The sequence below is a fragment of the Corvus hawaiiensis genome, chromosome 2 (genome assembly GCF_020740725.1).
Source record: "Corvus hawaiiensis isolate bCorHaw1 chromosome 2, bCorHaw1.pri.cur, whole genome shotgun sequence".
NCBI lineage: Eukaryota > Metazoa > Chordata > Aves > Passeriformes > Corvidae > Corvus > Corvus hawaiiensis.
Window position 1 is genome coordinate 105,434,155 of NC_063214.1, and position 20,701 is coordinate 105,454,855.

Genomic DNA, 20,701 nt, shown 5'->3' on the forward strand with positions numbered 1-20,701 from the left:
TGAGATTACCATAGAAGTGCTGTGATGTCTGGGAGCCCCAGCATTCAAAACCCTCTAGGGAAAGAATGAGATTGGAAATAAACTTGAGAATAATCTATTTACAAACATTTTATTCCTATTGAATTTCTTTCTTTTCTAATTTTTTTTTTTTTTTAAATTCAAGATCCTTACCCTCTACTGATGGTGCTGCTTTGGGGGTCAGTGGTCAAATGCTGACTGGCCTCAAGACTTTATACCCTGAAAGCAGGTGGGAGTGGCTTTTGACAGGAATTGGTCAACAGGAAAAGGAGGGGGAAAGAGAGTGAGGACAGACCAGGAGGCAAAGGAAGATGTGTGGGCTTTGTGTCATGTAGGTGTCCCTGGGAGACAGGGACCGGGTAGATGGGCAGGCATAGGAGGACATGAGGAAAATGCCTCCAGGCTGGAGAAAGAGCAGGATAAAGGCAGGAGTGGTTGAAGGACAAACAGGAAACAGTATCTTGGCCCCACTGCTGAGCTCAGGATTTGCTTACACACACATAAATACCTCTGAGCCCCTTGGCTGCACAGGTGTGTCACCCCTCCACTGCCTTTTCCTTGGAGGATGATGGCTGGGTGCAGCAGCTGCATTCAGGGCAGCAGCAGTGCCTGTGCTGAGTTCTGCTGCTGGCCCATCTGGGGCCATGGCTGCTTACACCAGGAGAAAACACTGGCATTGCAAAACATGTTCAGGTGTGAAAGATAACAAGCATGAGGGTTTCTGATTAAGTACTCAGGCTATTTATTTTTTCCCATGAGATGCTTTATTCTGACTTCTGTGACAAAGGAGGCCACAGGCTGGAGGACTGTGCCTTCCTGCCTGCAGAAATTGGGGAATGCAGCCCTCTGAGTGATGCTATAAGTGGGCCCCTGGAGTGACCAGAAATTAAGAATTTTGAGCAGGGGTGGGAAGAGAGACAGGCCCACAACCCAGGTCTTAGTGATATCTCAGGACTTTATAGTGAAACCAGGGGATGAAAGAGGGGAATTTGAATGAAATGCTGAGTGAAGAAATCTCAACAGTGCCTGCTGCACCTTGAAGGCATTTAAGGTGTCAGCAGATGCTGCTCAGAAGGACCTGCCTAGTGTATGAGGGAATCCTCAGGAAGAGAGTCCAAAACATATTACAGACAATGCTGCCCTGGAGTACTTGGATTACAGCCCTGTCTGTGCTACAGTGTTGCTCAGTAATATTACTGATTTATTTATTTATTATTTTTGTCACAGTGACAGCTAATTGTTCATTTTTTGTTTTCTGGCTCTGATTCTGTTCTGTTCATACTCTTATTTGCATTATTCTGGGGCTTGATTCTTCCTTGGCTGTGGGTTGGGTGAGAGAGCAGGGAGGGAAAGAAGAGAGCAGCTTTGCCTCTTCTCTGAGGCAGTGTGCTGTCCCTGGCACTGTGCCTGGTGTGCTGAGGCACTGGAGACGTGACTCTCTCCTCCGTCATGAGCCATCTCTGCTCAGCTGGAAAACATAACGTGCCCAGCCCCAGAGCTTTCCGTGAGCCAGCTGTGCCACCTGGGTCTGGCTGGCGTGAGGTGGAGGGTGCTCAGGTAACTGAAGGCAGAATCGAGTCCCTGGTCAGCTTCTTCTCATTTCATAAAGCACTTCCCATCAGTGTTTATGGTTCTTCACCACCAATCTGTTGTTTATGCATCTCAAAGGCCTTGGTGGCGGGGTGCCTGAAAAAGAAAATAATTGTTCTATAGCAGTTTGTTCTGTTTTATTAACGATTAAAGTGTTCGTCAGTGTAATTCCTCATTAAATTTGCTCTTTGCTCCAAACCTCCAGGGGCCCTTCTTGAATTTGCCACATGTGAGACATTCTTTTTGCTGAAATATTTTTTGTCGATGACACTGTTATTATCAGCAGTGTGGGTAGCTTTATCTACCCAAGACTTTGTTTTTATGACCCTGTGTCCTTATTAATGTAGATACATAAATAGTGATGTGGCACCAGGGTTTGGAAACATTTGCAGGCTCATAGTTTTGCTGAAAAAAAGTCAACTGGTATAAATTGACCCATCACCATGGGCTTCAGTGGATCTATTTCAAATTCCAGCTGCTGAAAATTTAGCATGTAGTAATCTTACTGAAAATTAGTGGATCTGTGGATGATATAAGGCTATAACCCTTTGTTCAAGTGTTTCAACACTTGCATTACGGCTGGTAAAAGGGATTAGAGGCAAAGATACTAATTATGAATGGCTACTGTGCTGAGGTGAACAAGTGGTAGAGGTAGAACTATAAGGGCATGATGTCTTGAGCTGGTCTCATCAACGCAGTGAATAAAAACTATTTTTCATTTTTCAAGGGGAGAAGAGAATAATTTAGTCTTTGTGAAAGACAACAATTATTAGGAAGAGAAAGTAGGACACTAGGCTTTGTGTGGACATACAAAATGAGCCTACACAATTTTCTCCTCTCACCTCCAGGGAAAAAAAATTGATATATCTGTCTTATATCAATGGAGATAGATTATTTTTTCCTTGTGAATCTTGAAAGCTGCAACTGGGTGTATTTACTTTCTCATAAATTTGATATTAAAATAACAAGAGACCTTCCTGAACATGTATGTAGTCAAACCCCCAGATTACTTGAATTTTTGGGGTGTAGAAAGGGATGAAGGAGAAAGGAAACAAAATCAGCGTGCAGTCCACACCTGACAGTCAGTAAAATCTAAGGGGTGGATAGCCCTTGCCTACTTAAATGAATGGAAACAAATGACGTATTTGCAAAGGCTGCATTTGCATAAAGGCATGTTTGAAAAGAACTTAAAATGTCTAAGCCATATTTAGAAGATGACTGAAAAGAAGGGAATTTGATATAGCAATGTTTCAGGAAAGAGGCAGAGGCACTGTTTTGTTAATGCTGGAGATTAGCAACTTAATTAGCTCAATCTTTAGTGCAGGAAATTACCTAGTAAAAATGGGACTAGTTAACATTTGCAAGGATTTAAAATATTTAAATGAGGAAAGGACAGATTTTCAATGACACTTATATATCTATTAGACAAACCTTTTTTCTCTAGATGACAATTTTACTTTTTGAGTGTTTCTGCTATTTGGTCCCAAAGGTTAAATGTGAGTTTACTTCCTATGGTGATGTTGAGAAGAGTACTGAGGACTTTTCTTCATCTCACTGCCACATAAAAGTGATCTCTAATTTCCTGATACTATAATCTTGTTTGCTGAAGACTATATCAAGATGAAAATAGTGTGACTTTTTCGAGGTAGCCCCCATATAGGCAACAACAGTGATGTTGAATGTGATCTTAGATCTGGCTGAGACAATTTTGATCTCAGGTAGCTAAATATCATCTTTTTGTCACAGTGATTTTACAGCTAGAAGCTCCAGCTAGGTGGTCCCCAAAACTTCACATGGTGAAGAAATAGACTTAAAGACCTTGAATCAGTTGTATGTTGTAGGAACCACAAAATCACTGTGGGAGACAGAACTTAGTCAAGTATTTCCCTGTAGAAATCACATATGACTGGGGGACAACATGGTTTCAAGGTTATACTTTTAAAAAGCTGACCTGTAGGTTCACTGGCATAATTAAAAAATTACTGTCATTATACTGTGTTAATGTTTCAGTGTCCCTTCAAATCAGGCAATCTTGTTATTGCCCTTCATAAAAAAAGGGTACAGAGGGGAATTTTTTTGCTTTCTTTGTTTCAAAGTGGTTTTTTGTGCTGAATGTAATCAGAAATAAAAAAGTACTTTTAAAATATGATTTAAAGCAAAATCCTAACACTTATACTGTTTCCCAAAGCTAGTTGTTTATAACTAGGCCATTCCAATACCTTGGTTAGCTAAAAATGGTTTCTTCTCCTCACACAAAAAAAAGAAAAGAAAGAGAAGAGACTGTCTTGAAATAGATTTCAATCAAATGTTAGAAGGTAAAATGAACTAAAAAGAAAATGAAAGAAAGAAACATTAAAAGTATTCCCATTTAAGTAACGTTATGCTTTATCTGGGACAATAACAACTGAAAAATTAAAAGACAAATATATTTTGTATGATTATGTTCCTTTAGGCTTACTTTCTTCTATCTGTACTCCTTTAATGCAATGTGATTCCAGCTTTTACTGCATAATGGTTTTTGCCTTCTTTTAGTGGCTAAGCAGTAAGAATGAAGGCTTGGAAATGGGACTCATTGTGCACTGTGTACAAAAACCCCCATGGTTGTTGTTTCCCTTTTTTTGCTTTTCCAAAATAAACTTAAAAACATGTGTTCCTTGACCAGGCATTTCAGCTTTTGGATGATTTGGTTCAGTATTGTACATAAAACATTCACTGGTGCATTAGTGGAGAGCATGCCTTGCTATCCTGATGTTGTCTGCTCTGCCTCTGTTCTGCTCAGCCAGCTCAGGCTCAGAGTGCCCGGTTTGCTCACACACTTTGTCTCCACAGCTCTCACGTGCTGAAGAGCTCAAAGGGGGGACAAGTCCAGCCTTTGAGGTGTTAAGATTTGGTCTTGATCCTTTAAACTCTTAAGTATGAGGCTTTAGATAAAACCTGTGGATGTCTAATGTATTTTTTTCCCATCTAATTTTAGGCTTACTTTAACCTTGTCCTGTCCCATGGACTTGAAGAATTTTCCTATGGATGTGCAGACATGTACAATGCAGCTAGAGAGCTGTGAGTGCCCAACTGCTTTATCTATCAAATAACAAATTTTTACCCTAACATTCAGTGATTGGATAGTATCTACATTATCACATTTATGTGGTGAGACTCAGTATTCCTATTTTGTAAGGGAGTTATGTTTATCACCGTAACGTGAGGGTTGCCTGTACCTGTGCTGTTCCTGCTCCCTTATCTTTCTCCCTCCTGGGTCACATCACCTTACTCATCAGAGTTGCATCACTTCCAGGGGTGGATACAGCAATGCTGTGTGGGAGAAATGATTAAGTCTCAGGAAAGTGTGAACAGTTATTACATAGCCAGGGATTCGCTATGCCTGATTGAATCAGGCTCACTTTTGGAAAATGGAGGCAAAATACCTGATGAAGGTGAGGTCCTAATAGTGATTCTTAAGCTGGTGTGCTAAACACAGGCAAGGCATGGACTGGGGAAGCAGCACACACCCTCCATGCTGTGTAGCTGCCAGCACCCACCACAGCACTGCTTCAACCTGACCAGGTAACAATCAGGCAAACCCAGGGGTGGCTTAGACAATGGCAGGTGCCAGTGATCATTCCCAATATTCAGTAGGTAGCAGTCCACCCTGGGGTTTTTTTATTTAGGGGAGAAAGTATTTAGCTGTATGGCTATGAACTGTGGGCTGCCACCTGCCCTTGTGCCCAGAGAATCTTAGACTGGTTTGGGCCAGCAAAATTATTTTTTAATGGCAAACCAGGGCAGTGCTTCAGAATATAACAGTGTTTACTTCTTGCTTTTAATAGAGCAATAGTGTAGTTATAGCAACCAACAACTAAGAGGAACTGTGCTGTTGTTAATTGAACACCTTGAAAATATAACTGAGATAACGTATTGCAATAAAAGATGCTTCTCAGACATAAGAACATTTGCTGTTTTCTGGTCAGCTGCCATCTAATAAACTTTGATTTCTTTATTGCAGTTGGCTACACCATGAATGATCTGATATTTGAGTGGCTAAGTGATGGACCTGTGCAAGTTGCAGAGGGTTTAACCTTGCCACAGTTTATTTTGAAAGAAGATAAAGAACTTGGTTATTGCACAAAACATTACAACACTGGTGAGCATTATTCTACTTTTTTTCTATCAATTGTTCCAGTGGTATCTATTGTGAATTTGTAATGGGAAAAGATAGGTAAAATGAAAAAAAAATTGAAATTAAAATTTGTTTCAGTCACACTTATTTTTAAATCTGAAAATACAGAAATTGTCTCTTTTTTTTGAAAGATTTAATTTCCAGATTTTGTTTAATTTCATTAAGGTATTCTAATATACTTAAAATCATTAAAGTATTTCAAATATTAAACATTGATAAAAAATCTAATTGTTTTGCTATCCTTAAAATGAAACTTTTTTTTAACAAACTAACTATTTTATTAAATATTGATTCATCACTTTTAAAGTACTGATTTTTCTGAACCTGGTTTATTTCTCCAGTATATCAAATTGCCAGTGAGGGAAAATATCAAATTTTCACCAGCTTTTATGTGTAGTCTGATTTATGAGATGTAGCATGTGAAAAGACACTGTTTTCATTGCTGATCTGAATAATGTACAGACGTGGAATGTTGGGAAATTAAATATTTGTTTAATACTCTAAAGTTTTTCTTTCATTTGCTGTTTAGGAGTTTATAATGTTGTGTTTTCTATCTTTAGCTTTACAGAGAAGAGGAAACTCTGTTAAAAATTTTCATTTAGCTGCTTGGAGTTTATTTAATAGGGACAGCATTTAGAGAACAGTTTTCTGGGTGGTTTCTGGGATTAAATATAATCCCTCTCATCTAAAATAGCTTTTTCATCATTGCAGCATAAGAGCTGATCTGGTTGCATCAAATACATTTCTTTCACTCTATGAAATAATACAATGTGAGAGGTTCTGCCTCTGCCAGAAATAAAGTCACATTTATTTCTATGAAAAGAGAATTATTGGTTTTAATTTTTATAAATTCAGCTTCTAATTTTGGAGCCCAAAGTACCAAGGATGGAAAACTTTGTGATTGGCACTACTGTCTTCTCTGTAGTTTGCTCCTTCAGGTTTGGTGTGAAATTAAAATGTGGATAAAACTTATAGCTTGGCCTTCTCCTAAACTCACTGTCCAGGCTGTGCCACAAAAGTCTGGAGAGCCTCTGACAGGTTGGGCTACTCATGCCATTGCTGCCACATGTGGCCGCCACACCCCTTTCCAGTCCCCTTCTGTATGGGCAGACTGGTCAGCAACAGCCACTGCCTAGGTCTCAGCATGTGCCTTTTGAGTCACAGCCCACTCATTTTAGAACTTCTGTGCTGTCAGAAGATATTATTCAGTCTCCACTCCTTTCTTTGTCAAACAGCCTCTGCACTCCCCTTTGTGCTAGCTCTTGCACCCACCATTCAGCACTGTAGTCCACCAGAAAAGTACAGGAACATCACCAAAAGGAGCAAACCATCTAATATCCCCTGAAAGGGCGAATGAGGAGCAATGTGTCTTCATGCATTTTCCAAACTAACACAAAAAGGATCCTTTGAAACCATTGGCATGGCACTTCAGGAATGAGAGGCTTTCCTGTAGTCTGCCTGGAGCCAAAGCACTCACAGTGCCTAACCCAGAGTAATTTTGAGAGCAGCACAGAGCGATTGCATTTACAGCTGACGAGCTGTTGCAGGTCAGGACTCTTCATCTCCTGCTGCACAGCTAGTTCCACTGTCGGGCAATCGAAACTTCAGTCCTCCAGGACTGCTGTGCAACCACTATCAGTTGTTTGAAGAATCACTCACCTCTCAAGAGAAATTGGTTTAGGTTTCCTGGAGTCAGACTTTCAGCAAAATTCGAAGTAGACTTTGAGTTGATTCTGCTGTGAGACATAATCCACAGAAACGGGTAAATGACATGAGCAGAATGAGGAGGAGTGTGACCTACCATGGGACTGCAAGAGTGGTAGTTTACAATTTGTCTGTTCAAATATGATTGCTTAATCTCATGTCACTAAATGACCAAAATGCTGTTCCCTTTTAATACTTAACATTATATTTGACTAAAGTAAAAGCTCATTGAATTTTGAGAAAGGAAACATTTCGTTATATTTTCTGGAGGTGAAACAATTGTGCTAGTATTCATTTTCTCAGTTAATATGAAGAACTGGGCACAGTCTGCTTCAGTGGTCTCATGCTTCCCCCAAGCTAGCATGCAACAAGTGGCTGACGAGTGTTTGTGTATCAGGATCTGCTTACAGTATTAGGTTAGGAAACAGGCTACACATCTAACTTATATTCAGAAAACAAGATAAAAATGTGCAAAAACATTTATGAAAGTAATTTCATGTTCTAGGAAAGTTTACATGCATTGAAGTCAAGTTTCATTTGGAGCGTCAGATGGGATACTATTTAATCCAGATGTACATTCCTAGCCTGCTGATTGTCATTTTATCCTGGGTTTCTTTCTGGATCAATATGGATGCTGCTCCAGCCAGAGTTGCACTGGGTATCACTACAGTTTTGACAATGACCACGCAAAGCTCAGGATCGAGAGCTTCCCTCCCAAAAGTAAGGAAATAATTTTGTACCGTGAATTTGTTTTTAATAAGAAATGTTTGTGCTACTCTTTTAAATTTCAGAAAGGTCTGTGTAACTATGCATCTGATAAGGGTATGTGAGAAAGTGGTAACAGTGTGATGTTAAACTTGCAATATCCTTGCATTTGGATTAAGGAATGTTGCTGCCATTTTGGTGGATGGCTGAATGGTGCAGCAGTATGAATTTTTAATGAATTTCTACTACTTTTGACTCAGTTTTGAGTGTTTAGAAACCAGATTTTCTGAGGTATTTAGAAACCTGACTGGATTTCTTTCAGATTGGGAACTTTAAAAACACTGTCTGATCCTTTCTGGACTGTTAGCTCTCATATATCTTGATGTTTATAGATATGGCACTTAGTCCAATGAATATATAAATATGCCACCCAAATATATATATATATATATATATATATATATATATATATATATATATAATACATGTATGTAACAGATATACACCTAAAAGATTTCTCTGGAGAACCTTTTCAGTGTGGAGCTGTTGATGTCTTTGTTTCACAGCTGAATTTGTCCATATACTCATTCAAGTGTCATCTGAAGACCTTCATCCTGTCTATGCACAAATATATCCTCTCATTCCAATATTGTGGTCTTTTTAATCCTGGCCAGATGTTGTAGAGGGGTTTACAGATTACAGACTGAATTCTCTGTTTAGTCAGGCTGACAGCTCTTTTCAGCATAGGCACAGCTCAAATGCTTCTGATAACAGCATTCCCAGTAGAATTTAATGTGCAAGCTCAGGTTTTATACACTTTTCTGGAAGGGAGCTCAGAGGTAGGTAAGTTTACAATAGTGTAAGGAGTTCTGAGATATATGAGGAGTCCTTTTCTAGCAGTCCAGCATCACAGGGACAGGGATCATAGTAACAATGAAGAACACAAATTTTGAGTGTTTGTGTAGATCATGATCCATTCCAAGAAAGCATGCTGTATATTGTGGTGCTTCACCCTCTGTATCACATTTAGTCTCATTCCAAATATGCAAGTTGTTCAAGTGGAGGGCAACTACAAAAATATAGGGCAACTCCAGAAAGTGCACCGATTGTGTTACTCCTTTGTTAGTAATGAAAAAGTATCACTTAAAAATCTGGTGAGTACAACATTTGGTTCAGCTTCACTTATTCACTTGGACATATGCATAATTTTCCATGCAAACTGAAAGCCTCTCATATATTAACTCAGAATTTCAAATGGAAAATGTATTAAACATTTGTTCAGACAGTGCAGCTGATATTGCTAGTGAACATTCTGAAAAGAAAGTCTGAAAAGATTATCTTGGCAAGAAGCATACAGGCTCTTTAAATAGCAAGTTTGGACTCGCTGAAGACTCTGTCTAGATGGCACAACATGAAGCCATGAGATATATTCTAAGTTTCTTACAAATTATCTGGCTTGACAAGTATAGATAATACAATCACTGTAGTGGAGATTTCCACCCACATTTCCTACTGGGCAAACAAACCCTGCCAAGAGGCTCTGCAGTGTCAGCACACCCCAAACACTTTAGAAAGTGTTTTCATCACAGGCCTTTGATCCAGCTGAAATGTTTTCCCTTTTGCATGCTGTTGTGTTTGAGTAGAAAAGTATTTGCTGAGTGGAAGAAATGGGAAGATTCAACATATGTTGACTGTGATATGTTGATTATTGGAGAGGTTCTTCTTCAGCGTCAGGATTAAATACATTTATCTTAGCGGCTGTCAGGGAACGGTGGTGCTCTGCCCATACTCCATCTTCTCCTGCTATGCTGTGTTCCATTGCCAGAAGATAGGCACTAAGAAAAGTATCTCACCAGAAAGCCTGGCACACTTAGGCTGCACCTAGCTGTTGCATTTTCTCTGTGTAATTCAGCTGAGCTCTATTTTATAGATTTGATCTCTCTATGTTAGTTAATCCTTGTGGGGACTTTTGAAGGTGCATCAGTTGACTTAAAAATGTGGTTTGAAGTAAATGCCAGCATTCCAGCCAGCTGACTCCCACCCCGGATGACTCAGGTGCTTGGGGAAACATGGCCACCATTCAGGTCCAGAATCACCAGTACCTGATTCCTTATACATAGAAGCAAGGTTTCCTTGCTATTGCTGTTGCAGGCACTTAGCTATTTTAAAACCCCATCTGTAACTTAGTATCAAAATTGTATTTATTAATAAAATATGTCCAGCTGAAATGCACTTAGGAATAAAAATATGAAGAGAATTGAATCAAATCAATGTCAGATCTGAAGTCTCAAAATCCCTGTTTAAAAATAATGGTTTTCTAAGCCCTGTCTACATATTGCCAAGACAGAGGAAGTTAGGCTGCCCATAAAACATCCATTTAAAAGTTGCTCCAAGCATGAATGTCTAACAGAATAAGATCTTTCAGGACGATTATTTTTGCAAGAATACTGAAGAAAAACATGCAACTTTGCTTTGTGAAAGCAGCGTAGGATTGAATACAAGAGCTATAATTTCCCCATCCTTCTTTATGTCCTGTTCTTATTGATATAGATTTATGCAATTTAACTTTAATTTACCTGGTTTCATGCCAAGAGTTTCTTTCCATTCTTCTCTATTTTAATAGAGCTTTATCACAAAAAACAACAAAGTATCAAAAATTGCCAAATTTAACAGGAATAATTCCTTTACCTAGAGAAAGGCAAAGAGGAATTGTGATAAGATTCCTTAGGTTTTTTTGTCTGTTTCCAAGCTACTATCTAAATGACTAAAGTGTTACTGTTTAGAAGTAATTACCTACATATTGTTCTCAACCCTGGTGTAAGATAACACACCAATGTTCTGTTTGCTTAAAATTGCTCTTTTTCATATTAATTACTAACATTCATTTCCATAGGCGGATTTCATAGTAGTAGGTCATGACAACACAGACATTAGGCACTCAGCTGTTGAAAAGTAGACATAAGATTGAGATTGCTGAAAAGAAAAGAAAATAAAAGGAAATGAAACAATGAAATTAATTCAATCTGAAGCTCATATTTGCTGCATATAAGAGAAGTATCTAGAATGCACTCCTCTAAATGAAATATATCTCTTTGGTAAATTTTGTAGTATTTCTGTGGAATTACTGTATTTGGAGTATTTTTTAATTCTGTCTAAGAATATAGGGTGAAATTCCAATATCGGAAACATAGTAATAAAGAAATCAATATGATTTTTTTTCCCCTTATTCTTCTGCAAAGTCAATTTCTTTCTTACCAAAGGCAAGAGTAGACTATGAGACAGATTACATCACAGCAAAGCTACTGTTCTGCGAAGGGTGACCTGCAGTGCCTGTTTCAGAAAGCAGAAAGGTTCTCTTCCTCCACAGTTCTAGCATAAACTGAGCAATAATGCACCATGATTCCATGAAATAATGATTTTCTGTGTAGGGAATGTCTGCAGAGAAATATTCACCATGGAGCCAATCTCTTTTAAAGTGATGAAATTATTTTGTGTTTGTTACAGAAGAGTTGTGAGGGGTCCTGTAACCAGAATTGCCCCTGTTGGCTGTGTTAGGGGGTGGTAAAGAACTCATCCAGAAAGCTGGGATGGAATACCCTCCTTCCAGTTTGACTAATCCATCACTGGGATGCCTAGGAGTGGTGATCCAAAATATCAGGATTACTATGATCAGTTCCTCTTCCCACATGTTTATGTGTATAAGTCTTACCTCCATCTGATGCTCTTATGTCTGAATTCCTCTGGTCACACCATCACTTTCCACTTAGAAGCTCCATCTGGGTAATGTTTGTGCACCCAGCTGCACCAGTGGCTCTTGCAGATCAGCCAGCTGAGCAGAAATCCTGGGCGCCAGCTGGGTGATCAGTGTGACCACACATCCACAGTGAAATCCCTGGGAAACCCTGAGCATTCTGTGTGAGTCCTGTGCATGAGCCAGGGACATCCCTTGCACCTAGGCTGTGCTGGACTTCACCTCTGCAGAGAAACTCCAGGGAACACCAGTTAGGAATCTGATGTGAGCTGCTGTACATCCATGCAGGGCTCAGCACATGCTTGTCCTCTGCAAGTATCAGACCCACTGTCCCAAAGGACTCTATGAATCCAGCAAAGTATGGACTGAGGATTGTCTGGGCACCACAAGGGACACTTAGACATATGTCTTTACTTACAGGCCCAGATGTGTATAAGCTGGGGGAGGAAAAGGGATAATTCAAGGTCCAGTAGCACAGAATTGTTAAGAAGTGTTGCAAAACAATTATTTTCTTCAGAGCATTGAAGCACCATTTTCTTGCTATTCTTTTTACTTGTAAATGGCTCTCCTTCTGTTGAATCAAAAGAATAAAATGTTTGAAAGGATTTTCAAAAGAGGCATTTAAAAGAATAATGAGTTCTCTGCTGTTCTATTTGTGTATTTTTCAGATGGCTTTTTTCTTAAAACACTTACATAAACCAAACCTTAGCAACAACAGTCCAAGGAAATGAATTCCTTTTAATGCCATAAAGCAAAACATTTCAGGATATTTTAAGTCAAGTGATAGCAACTGTATTTTACACAGTTGCATAGCATTCGTATTGTGTTACTTTAATGCACAGTGCTTAATGAATGCATTTTCTGTCCCCAGGGAGTAATCTATGCAGAAAAAGTCTCATTCAAAGCTCACCAAAACTTCTGGGAATCCTTTCATTCACTTCATTTTACTTTAAATCACTACATACATTACCAATGCAATAAAAGCATAGGTGCAGAGACTTGAAAAACCAAAACCAATGAAGTCTATCGCCTTTGGCAGGAAATGACTATTTTTATATTTCATCCACTATCCCCAGCATATTTGGAGACTTTTAAAGATTCTTGGGCTTCTGGCAGGCCAGTCTCTCCTTTATTTTGAATGCCAGAATCTATCAAGTAAAGAAGATACAAGAATATGGCACTTTTGGGTTTTTTCTTTTAAATTAAGGTTAAAATGATAACGTAATAAAAGGAAAAAAAAAGAATTAACAAGGAGCAATACCAATAAAGACAAAGCAATAGATGCTGTTATCAGTGATGATTTTGTTCTGTGTTCATTTGTTTCCATAGGAAGTAGAGCACTGAAGGTGATTGCTTACTCTTTTATTAGCAAAGCACAGAGATGATACATTTTGGTGCGGCATTATGGTAAAAAAGCAATAATGAAGTAATTTGGAATGGAAGCAGTTTTTTTGAAAAATTACTTTTAATCTAGTCTCAGGATCTGAAGAGGAAATATAGAACTAATTTGGCAATAATGAGATTTGTTAATTGACACTTGGATTATGTGGGTATCTGAGCATTTTACACACTGCTTAAGTAATTAGGACAACCTTATTTTTATTAGCTATTTACAAATTCCTGTTGGAGAGCTAATGGTCCTAAACCTTGATACTTTAATGTGTCTGCTCTACATCACATATTTATGTATCCTGATAGTGGTACTGCAAACAAATTTCCACTTTAAAAAAATTTGTTCAGGACCCTTGAGTTGATTTAAAAAGAATTATTTTATTGGTTGTCGGTTTTCTAAGAGTGAAAGAGGGTATCCTGTCCAAGCTCTTGGGAAGTCAGGCTGCATTGTCAGGTAGCCATGAGGAGCTACTCTTCAGTTATGTGCCTACACAGAAATGTTTTAGGACTCACTTGTGTTAATTTCCAGCATTCTTATATAACTTTTCTGTTCACATCGTAGTTTTAACATACAACATATATTCCTTCTGTTACTAATACTAAAAGATCCTGAAACCTGCTTTAACTATTTTTTTTTGGAGGGGGAGGGTGGGGGGGGGGGGGGGGGGACTTGACAAAGTGAGATACAACTAATTTTTGTATTGAGACAATATTTTCAATATCCATTGGTGTATTCCATACAGTATTTGAATCTGGATACAGAAATCTGTTCTACTCTGTATGACAAAGGAAATCATATAGACTGAACCTAATTTTCAACAAAACAGTTCCAAAAGTAAAAAAAGGTTTAAGTAAGTGAACATTTCTTTGCATACTGTGACTTATTGAAACAATTAAGTGGCTACAAACTGATTGGGACTAAATATAAACCTTTTTGTGTAAATAAACAGTCCTACAAAATACTATAAAAAAATTCCTGACAAGTAGTTTATAAGCACCTGCTCATAACTTAGAGTTCAGAAAAGGTGTTTTCTGGTTCTGCTCTACAATTTTTTATTACATTTCTTTATTCTTATGTCTTCTCCCTTTAAGTATGTTTTCTCAATAGTGGTTTTGAGACAGGATATTAATGTGTTTGTGCTTGAGGGCAGGAAATTTTTTGAATGGCAGTGGGAGATGTGGGATGTGCATCAGATGATACGTGGTGTACCAGGGAGAACTTCCCAGTCACTTCAAATATTAATAGCACTGTGGCCATCTTAGTACCGGCTTGAAAATATGTCCTCAGCCCCGATTAAAAGAATGTGTGGTGCCCAGAAACTTCTCTACTTCTCCCAGCTACAGCAGCTGGTCTTGTAAAAGACACTTTATTTTCTTGCAAATTTTGCGCCTTTGAGATCTAGGTAGATACTTACAGAGCCAGCCTCTGCAGTTACAACTTCACTGTGAGCAGAAATCTCAATTAAAATGATGTTGGATGAGCTTTGGCACAGTTATATATGCTGTGATCATGCATCCATAATGGGAAGAATTCTTTTCCTTCCATTCCACAACTATTTCCAATTCTATGAAACTGAAGTCTTCAGTGTTCTGCATAGGTAAGAAGACAAAACCCAGCAGGATCCAGGCTACTTGTGAGAAAAGCAGGAGGAAGAAGGATGTAAAAGTTAAGCACAGCACCTAAATCTAATGCTAGAAATTGTTCTCTTTAGTATGGCCACAGATATGTGGTGCCCTGGACAATCTTTGGGTCTTAGAGTGGTTATGTGCGGGTTCTAGTGGTTCTCTCTGTCCTTCATTCTGTGCAGAGCTGACTGCTGAGATACTGACTGGTATGTTGTCTGATTAATACCAATACATTAGGATCTATACCAGATTCTACTCTGTGAAAGTGAAAAATGAAGGACTGAGTAAATCTGTCACCTTTTCCACTGCACTCATCTAAGCTTTAAAGTTTACTTTTCTGTATAGTGAAGACAGTGCTATTTACTGTACAACAAAAGCAGTAGTTGCTGTCATGTGTGACAGCTAAAAATATCCTATAAGATGTGTCTGAATACCTCTGGGATGTAGTTTGAGTACTCCTGGCACTTCCTTAGCAGGTTTTATAATGCATTCATCTGGGGGGGCTGGCATTCAGCAGAGTCTATTTCAAGCATCAGAGAAGAGTTGAAGTTATTGTGTGCACCAGTCTGCTGATGGTTTCATAACCCTGGCACGATACTGGAGCTCTTCAGCTTCATTGTCACACCATTCAGGACTTTCTGGTGGCTTTTAGTGTCTCTCTGAGGAGTGCCTTGTGCTGCTCTTTCACAGACATAAGCACTGCAAACCCTCTCTGAAGCAATGACGTACTGCGTTGTGGCTCATCCGGTTCAAGTAATTGCAAGACTTTACTCTATTAGATCACCTAGAACTATTACTTATGAATATCTTCTGTTAATATTTCATTTGAAATAATGTTGATGGGACCCCCTGGAGTCTGGGAAAACCACTTTCATTTGCAGTTTACCTCAAGGCTGCTGCCTTTCAGTCTGAATATCAGTGCTCACTGCACATGGCTGCTGAAGCAGCTGGGCCATTGACATCTTACTCCCAAAAGTTGTCTTTGAGTGACAAGGGAGCTATTTGAATTCTGTTACTTGAATGACAGGTCTTTTTTTTTTTCCTTTGGGAAACATTTTCATGGGAAGAAAGGATTGCTTGTTGATATTGATACCTAAAAGTATTAACTCCTTCTTCTCCTCTCCCTCTTCCCTACAAGGAAAACAGAGACAATTTATTTTTTTAATGGATACATTAAACAAACTTCTGCAGGAACTCCATGAGTCAGTGTGTCTTGTTTTTACATATAATATCTGTGTTGTGACAAAACTACAACTTTAATTCACTAATAGTGTGGCACAATAATCTTTGCTGAAGTAAAAGCAGCTTTGGAAATTAAACAATTCTAAACTAAGGATTGGCAAGAAAATATAATTTTAGATTTTAAGTCACGGTCATGCATTCTAGAATGTGTCATTGTTCACAAACCCTTGTATTAAAGTTTTAAACCCTGATAAAATAGTGCCTTTTTCTCCTTGTTTCTTCTTCCTAGAAGCTTGGAGTTAATTGAGATATCTTGTCTCAAAGAGAAAGGAGCATGAAGTAAAAAACTTTGATCCTCAGTAGCTTCTATCTGGTGTTAGGCTGCCCTGCCTGTGAGAAACAGACACAGTGTGCTGTCTTCCCTCATTCTGCCAAAGGTTAAGGCTCTGGAGAATGGAGCCTGAACTTTCAGTATGTCTGGAGAGGAAGGTAATGACTAAGTCACAGCAGAAAATATAAGTTACAAAAAAGGGAGAACACATAACTGATGTTGCTCAGTTCACTGATTCATAGAAAAGATAGTACAATTATGTTACAAATAATTATCGATAATAACACCATTATAAGGACAATATGTCAATATTTGTCACTTATTGGAGAAACCCCTTCTGTCATAAGGTTGTCTACTGAGAAACTAAAAATTGCCTTAAATTACTTCATTGATGTAAATTATTGCATTTTCTCTTTTCTGCACAAGGGCATTTTCCTTTGTGTGTGTAATGGCAATTGAAACACTTTATTGATTGATTTGTACTAAAATTTGATTAACAGTTCTACTTTTTACATTTATCTGTGGTCAGGAGGTGTTGATGTCCATCCATTTTTTAGAGGATGATCAACTTGAAAACGTCACTTAATTTCTGAGGGAACCATATATAGATTGGTGACAGCAATGAGAGTACCACCCTCCTGGACCACACCAGTCATGCTTGAGTGTGCTCTGCTCATAAAAAATGACTTTAAAACACTTTGATTTTCCATAGAACTGACAAAGAAAAAATGAAAAATTAAAAAAGTGAAGCAGCCCAAATGTCAGGATTATAATAAAAGCTCTTTAGAGTTAGACACTGTGTTCTGTTGCTTTTTCTAAATCAAACAATCAAGACACTCACTTGCTTTTTTAAGGAAGCTGTAGTTGTCTGACAGGATCTATTTTATAAGTTTGTTGGCTGCATTTTGCTGTCTCCTGAACCTTCTAGCACAAACAGAATCTGCTCAGAATGAAAACAAAATCCTGTCACTAGGAATAATGTGACTTAAAGCATTCAGATGCTCAGGCTTTACTGCTGCCCTTATTTTTACCAGGGCTCCCCAAAGTCAAGGATGGCAGAGTTATGCTACAAAAATAGGACAGAAAAACTCAGTTATGCATATATGTATGCCTGGATATGAAAAAAATCCACCCCAACATTGTTTTTATGTATCTCAAAAAGGCTAAAATACCACTCTAGGAAGCAATGTGGTCTTTTTTTCGGTGTCTTATTTTCTTTATCTGCCCCATCTAGTGAGTGGGAAGAAAAACACATAGTTATTCTATTAATTGGTTAATTATTCCCTCTGAAGTTGGTTCATTTGTCATGTTTTAGTAATGGTGTAGTGTTGATTTTAACTGGGTATGCTTGGGGATTTTTGGTAAACAAGAAATGAGAATTATTTTCCCTAAAAATTTTCCAATGCCCTGTTAGAATCAGGGTGAACTCTGCATTGCTCATGCTGGAAGTGTTATGTGTGAAGCACACAGCTGGAACAGACTGGAACAGTCTTCATTGGCTGGAACAGGAGACAGATGTTTCACAGCGAGTTAAAAATGTGTGTACTACACATCCTTCCAGGAAAGACCTGTAGCTTGGCAGATGATTTCAGGGTGAATTGTTTAAAGATAAAATTCTCTTGGTGAGTGCAGTTATAAGAGTTGATTAGCTTCTTACATTAATGAGGTTTCAGTAAAAGCTTTTCCCAAACTGAAAGGCATATCTAATTAAAGGCTGTGGATTGCCTGAATATGGAAACTGTACTTCATGGCAGTTCATCTGACTAGTTTCATTCATGATTTCTGTGATTAGGCTGACTTCCTCCAGATGTACTTCCCTCTTAGTTAAAGCTAGGTGTTATCAATAGCAGCTGTTGACCACAGCAGAGTTCAAAATCATCTTACCCAGCTCTTCTGTCTGCCATCTGTGAAAGAGACTTTTAAAATAAATCCTTGGCACTGCTAGCTGTTCTCATTGTGATTATTTTGTTTTTCAATTTATACTCTTTTGAGATGCTCTTCTGAAAGGCAAGTGAAGATCACCCTGAAGAGAGAATAAAAATGAATTTTCAGATATGCTATCTTCAGCTAAAAACGAATTCTGGAGTTTATAGCTAAAATCAAATAAATAGTTCTTCCTATCTCCTCTTTGTGTAGTACACATTGTATTAGATCTGTGCTCCAGCAGTGACACACACTTTATGTGGGGTCAGGCATTTTCTCTGAGGAGCTGCTTTTTGTAAAAAACATGTCCCTTTGTGGAAGCTATGAAAAGGCTACTTTAGAATAATGTTTTCATTTGTTGAAAAAATTTCCTAAATAATTTCTGTTGACTTTCAGCCACCACTGTCTGATTTCTCCAAAACATCTTTATTATTATTATTATTATTATTATTATTGACATGCCTTGATACCTGGAAATCAAAAGTTAATCAGTCTAAAATATCTGAAAAATTTGACATGAAAATGGGAATTATAGAAATTATTCAATTGACATTATTTAAAAACGCCAAATTTGTGATTTGTGACTTTTTTTACATTTTCTTTTTTTATTCTAATTTAGAAGACATTTCTGAAATGTCAGCAATATCAAGGGAAGGGAAAAATTGCATCCTACTCAGATCTAACATTTACTGAGATACTGGTAGGTACTTTTCAAGTGTGAATAATACTAAGAGTTCAGAGAAAAATTGCTCTAATTAAAACCTCACTCCACAAGATCAAGCTCAGGCACACAAACAGAGAAGAGAAGAGAAGAGAAGAGAAGAGAAGAGAAGAGAAGAGAAGAGAAGAGAAGAGAAGAGAAGAGAAGAGAAGAGAAGAGAAGAGAAGAGAAGAGAAGAGAAGAGAAGAGAAGAGAATAAAATCAAACTGCCTCACAGTGAGCTCCAGCCATGCTCATTGTAGCCAGCATATGAAGCTTCAAGTCACTGGGGCATAGTTTAGCCTGCTTGAATGTTGATATGGCTTAGTGACTTGTAGAAATAATTTTCACAGTCCAGAAGGGACAATGTGACCTTCCAGGATAACACTTTTTTTGCATCCAATTTCTGCTACAGTTGTGTTCTATAGATGCTCTGTATGTGGCTTAAGCATGTCTTGAAGGTGTGCAGTCTTCTTTTGAAAGTGAAGTTTGGAATTTTATTTCAATACCTACCCAGGCACACTCTTGAAGGGAAGTGTTTTTTAAGACAGGATTCTCTGGCTTTACCCTCCAGCCAGTGTTCATTGTAATCCAATTTTTGTTTGGTCCACAAATGTTGTCCAGACCCAGTTTCTTCTCATTCAAGAAATCCTGTGATGAAACCAAGTGACCTTTAAAACTTTGGGGGTTTTTTTGTGAACTACAAATTGGGCTTCTTTTGTCTCTCACTCATTCAATGTCTTCTTCAGCCTTCAATCTTCTATCTTTCTCACTGTGCCAATATAATCTTTTAAAATATAGCAACCACAACTACGCTACCGTGGAAACTCTTGATATAGCTTTCTTCTTCCTTCTCCTCCTCCCCTGTTCTGTTTATAGACTCAGTAGTCATATTCATCTTTTCCCCACAGCTTTGCAGAGCTGATGCTCCATTGCCAGTCCCTTTCTGTACCACTTGAAATAAAAATGGACAAGTTCGATTAAAATGAGTAGTAACTTAGAAGGAGTATCAGACAGGGTTGTTAAAGTGGCAGTTTAGATTCATTTTAGCCACTTAAATAGCAATAGAGTCTAGGGCAGCTGGGAAAAGTGTGATTGCCTGAGAGCCTCCCAGGTCCCAGCCAGACAAACAACTGATGGTTTGGGTGTATGGGGGAGGTGAAGTCAGAATTTTTAAGTCTTTGTATCATCAAATGGGAACAATGTGGGTTAGTATGGAACATATAAATGTATGAGTTTCATTAATTATAAGACAGAAGAGTTCCAGTGACAGCATTAGTCTGAGAGAGAAAAAGCTTTTCATGAGCAAAGTGGATAGGCAATAATTTCTAATATCAATTAAAGTGAATAATAAAGTGTTAAAAATAGTAAAAAATTAAAAATGTAGAACTGCTTTTGAATTAGAGGAACTGTACCAATGTAATAAGTCAGTTGTTCATCCATGCAAGATAAAAAGGAAGAAGAAAAACCTGTTTAACATATGGGGCAGGGTGAAGAAAGAAATATATAACAAGACTTTTAATAGCTTAAAATCAACTAGTGATGTACATCACTAATGATGTTGAGGCCACATATCAAATCCTGTGTTCAGTTTTGGGCCCCTTG

General features: G+C 38.2%; 1 protein-coding gene across 8 annotated transcripts in view; it reads left to right on the top strand.

The window, feature by feature from the left end:
- The window catches only part of GLRA2 (glycine receptor alpha 2), a 121,765-nt gene that overhangs the window by 41,269 nt on the left and 59,795 nt on the right, over nucleotides 1-20,701 (top strand). For all 8 annotated transcript variants that reach the window (XM_048286637.1, XM_048286660.1, XM_048286611.1 and 5 more), the window contains exons 5-7: nucleotides 4,583-4,665; nucleotides 5,609-5,746; nucleotides 7,992-8,206. In XM_048286637.1, the coding sequence (XP_048142594.1) occupies nucleotides 4,583-4,665; nucleotides 5,609-5,746; nucleotides 7,992-8,206 (436 nt within the window). The remainder of the gene's footprint in view (nucleotides 1-4,582; nucleotides 4,666-5,608; nucleotides 5,747-7,991; nucleotides 8,207-20,701) is intronic.